The sequence below is a fragment of the Glossina fuscipes genome, unplaced genomic scaffold (genome assembly GCF_014805625.2).
Source record: "Glossina fuscipes isolate IAEA_lab_2018 unplaced genomic scaffold, Yale_Gfus_2 28, whole genome shotgun sequence".
In the NCBI taxonomy this organism is placed as follows: Eukaryota; Metazoa; Arthropoda; class Insecta; order Diptera; family Glossinidae; genus Glossina; species Glossina fuscipes.
The window spans coordinates 9,845,517-9,849,255 of record NW_023998423.1 but is presented as its reverse complement, the minus strand read 5'-3'; the positions used below and the strand labels follow the sequence as shown (position 1 = coordinate 9,849,255).

The window sequence follows — 3,739 nt, the reverse complement described above, 5'->3', positions numbered from 1 at the left end:
TGCAAAGCAAAATTATTTATCAGCTTTTCATATTTATCGAAACCTTTAAGAAGTGGCTTTATTCCCTATTGCCTTCAAGTGATAAATCGTAGAATAATGAAAGGTTTTGGATAACAATGGAAAATATTTTGATTAACAAATACTTTGCTTGATGTTATTAACTTTAAGAATTCCTTGAGAGAGATAAAGCAAGTTGGAAATGAATTCAAAAAGCAAATAATTTCAAGACGATCGATTCATGTTTATCGCAAATACTATATTTATTGCTAGAATTATTTTTGTTAATATACACAAGTGTGTACGACAACTCGATACGTATTAATTTAAAATATCAATTAAACTAAACTAAGGTAAACAAGAAGCACTTCTCTTTATCGATATTGAGATGTAAGTGAGTGTGTGTATGGATATGCGTTTATTAATAAATGTTTAAACAACTTAAAAACCAAAACAGTAAATATACACTTGTATAGAAGTTAAAAATAAACTGGAAATTCAATTCAACTTGAACGTGATTTTGCATTATATCTATGATCACAATCGCACACAACAACAATTTTTTCTGTACCAAAATTAATGCTTAAGCGCGTATTAATGCCTTTATTTGATTATAGGCTTTTTTCACCAGAAATGAATGTGCAATCCATGCAGGGAGCTATACTTTGTTAATTCACAATATCTGTTCAAATCATGGCAAGATTTACAAAAATTTCAACATTTTATATATGTAAAATAATTTTTATCGTTTCATTGCATACAAAGATTCCTTAAATCACGATGTTATTCATCGATAAGCAAAATTTTTTCAAATTTCTGGGCAAAATTTCGCAATAAGGTAAGCATATCTTTTTGATAAGATCAAGGATGATGCAGTTTCCAACCGAAAGATTGAATTGCTTCCGTCAGTGCACGTAGTGAACCTAGGCAACAAGTTTTTCGTAGAGATAGGTTAGGGATGCACTAGAAGAAGCTTTGATTTCTTTATAAAAGAACACTTGTTTTCTCATAGACAATTTCTATGGAGGAAATACAAACTAACTAAATCAGGACCGATTAGGTTGAAAAATAATGTAAAGTATCAATAGTCAGAAACAAAAAACAGTCCATGTCATTTGCATCCGCCGACGCGTACATATCTTAAGAAAAAATAGTTTGTATTTGCCTAATCGGGATTTTATGCTAGATCCAAAGGCAAGTATGACTGCGATCGGGCAAAGCAATGCTAAGATCTTATAACCTAAATCTAAGCTTCATGGAAGTCAGGGTTCCACTCCCTATTCAGCTCTGTATATAGAAATTTTTTGGGGAACGAACATTCTAGTTGTGGTAATGAGTTTTGACTGCTGGGTACAGCCGAAAGATGTATCGTGGTGGCTATGATTTTGATTTGATGTCTCAAATTGTTCTCGCTTTGGAATAGTTGCTTATATCATTAAAGCTTTCCTTATGATGATCTCATATCACTCTTGAAAACTATGAAAAGATATGAGGATAATATATTAATAAATAAATGTTGCCTGAATGTTAAAGTTTATACTTTTTGGAGTATATTATATTACAATAACACAACAAAGTGGAATTAAATATGAAATTAAGAAATTGTGAGCAGACGGGTGAACTTACATCACTTCGACAAGAAGCGTTATTTCACGCTCAGTTCGGAAAAAGTGTGCCTACAACTCAGAGGTAAACAGATAAAATCGTCATATTCTCTTAATAACTTACACAAAATATAAATCATTATAAAAAATAGAATACAATAACGATATAATGAATGGGATTGATATTAACATTGATATATTTATATTTATCTCTTATGTATCGTATATATTTATACAATTGTTTGATTGTCAATAATTGGCTAACTAGTCCTTCTTAAAAATTCGTTTTTCTCTTGTGAAAAACAGCCGTTGTTATAAGATATTGCCAGCTTAAAATATTTTGGCAATTGCATTGACGGCAATTACATTAGTTTATGCAAATGTCAAATCTATAGATGTTGAAGAAAATTAGTGCAAATATTTAATAGAAAAAATATTTTCTGTTCTTTTATTAAAAAAATTACAGTTTCCATTTTTGAATCAAGTTTACTTCGAAAAAAAAACAATAATCAAGGAAATGGCTTCTAAACAAGTAAAATATTTGCATACTGCACGTTTAATCACGTTGTTGACCGGTAATCGAAATCTATGGAAGAAGTAAGTAAATCAAATGCGAAATATGTTGATAAGATTGTAAGTGATTGTAAGTGACGTAATAGATTAACCCAATTGTTTAATTACAAAATGTTTAGAAAATGTGTTAGTAAAAGTTTACTTTTATTATGATAAACAGTTCATGGTCGGCCGTTCCGCGTTTATTTAGTTCTGAAAAATCCGCGGAACAGCAACAACAATCTCAACAATTATCAGAAAATTCTCCAGCGGATACCGGAACTGTGGGGAATAATTCAATTGATCAGATAAAAAAGCTGACTCAAGACTTGGAAGACTTGAGTAAAGAAGCGGAAAGTTTGAAGGAACAAAATATTCAGTTATTGGATAAATATCGACGATCTTTGGCTGATAGCGAGAATTTAAGATCACGTCTTAGTAAACAAATAGCCGATGCTAAATTATTTGGCATACAGGGTTTTTGCAAAGAGCTACTAGAAGTAGCTGACATCTTGGGACATGCAACAAATTCGGTACCTCAAGAAGAAGTGGGTATAAAAAATAAGAAGCTGGAGAAGAAGGCGATTTTGTTTATATCTAATTTTATGAATAGTTAACAGATAAAAATCCTCATTTGAAAAGCCTATATGAAGGCTTGTCTATGACGCAGGCATCGCTCTTTCAAGTGTTTAAACGTCATGGTTTGGAGACAATGAATCCTTTGAAAGAAAAATTTGATCCTAATCTGCACGAAGCTTTATTTCAGAAGGTGCGTATTTAAATTATAAAATTATATCATTGTTAAAATTTGTCGCTTTATTTTTAGGAGGATTCTTCAGTGGATCCCAACACAATAATAGAAGTTACTAAACTAGGTTACAAATTGCATAATCGTGTGATAAGACCAGCTTTAGTAGGAGTATCGAAATAATCACTAGACGCTTCGTGTCTCGCAAAATCATTTATATTTTTTTTTTATAAAATAGATTTTGGTTTTCTTTTTAAGCAGTTGCTTGCAAAATGAAAAGAAAACAAAAATTCTTAAAGCTACGATCATATTGCATATATTTAGGAATTTTTGTCTTCTTTTCATTTAATTTAATAACTAATGCTCAAAGGGAGAGGTTTTTTTTTGTTGTAAAAATAAAAACACACCATTGGACTGAAGCAGTTACAGCTAAGCGATGTTTGAAAAACTATTTCAGTCTTTTCGTTATCTAAAGTATAAAAACTCCAAGCGTCCATCGACCCTATGTTACGTTATAAGTTTTTATATATATGTTTTTTACAAAACGTTGCCCACCTTACCGCTACACTTATTATGCCATAGCGATTTTTTCCAGAGTTGCACACTTTTTGCAAATTGCATATCAATTTTTTTTTTTTTTTTTTTTTTTTGTTAATAAAATTAGGAAATTTCTCCTAGAACATTTTGTCATACGTTGCAAGAATTTCATCAACAATACAATAAAATGAAAACAATTTTATATTTAAATATGAAATAAATTTCTTTGTTAAGCGGAGTATTTAAACTCAAAAAAATCCTAGAAAAGTAGTCGACTTGTACTATTCTATGTTCCTCTTAA

The 3,739-nt window shown here is 30.4% G+C and overlaps 1 protein-coding gene across 1 annotated transcript; it reads left to right on the top strand.

Moving 5' to 3' along the window:
• The first annotated feature begins 1,977 nt into the window (after positions 1 to 1,977).
• On the top strand, positions 1,978 to 3,183 carry LOC119636616 (grpE protein homolog, mitochondrial). The gene is made up of 4 exons (XM_038032093.1): positions 1,978 to 2,198; positions 2,335 to 2,701; positions 2,767 to 2,922; positions 2,980 to 3,183. The coding sequence occupies exons 1-4, from the start codon at positions 2,119 to 2,121 to the stop codon at positions 3,082 to 3,084; spliced, it is 708 nt and encodes a 235-aa protein (XP_037888021.1). The 5' UTR covers positions 1,978 to 2,118; the 3' UTR covers positions 3,085 to 3,183.
• Positions 3,184 to 3,739: the final 556 nt, after the last annotated feature.

Excerpts from the sequence above, each read along its gene's own strand:
- LOC119636616 (XM_038032093.1), top strand. The coding sequence starts at position 2,119 with ATGGCTTCTAAACAAGTAAAATATTTGCATACTGCACGTTTAATCACG. Across the intron at positions 2,199-2,334 it reads AATCGAAATCTATGGAAGAA|TTCATGGTCGGCCGTTCCGC; the intron begins GTAAGTAAATCA and ends TATGATAAACAG. Across the intron at positions 2,923-2,979 it reads ACGAAGCTTTATTTCAGAAG|GAGGATTCTTCAGTGGATCC; the intron begins GTGCGTATTTAA and ends CTTTATTTTTAG.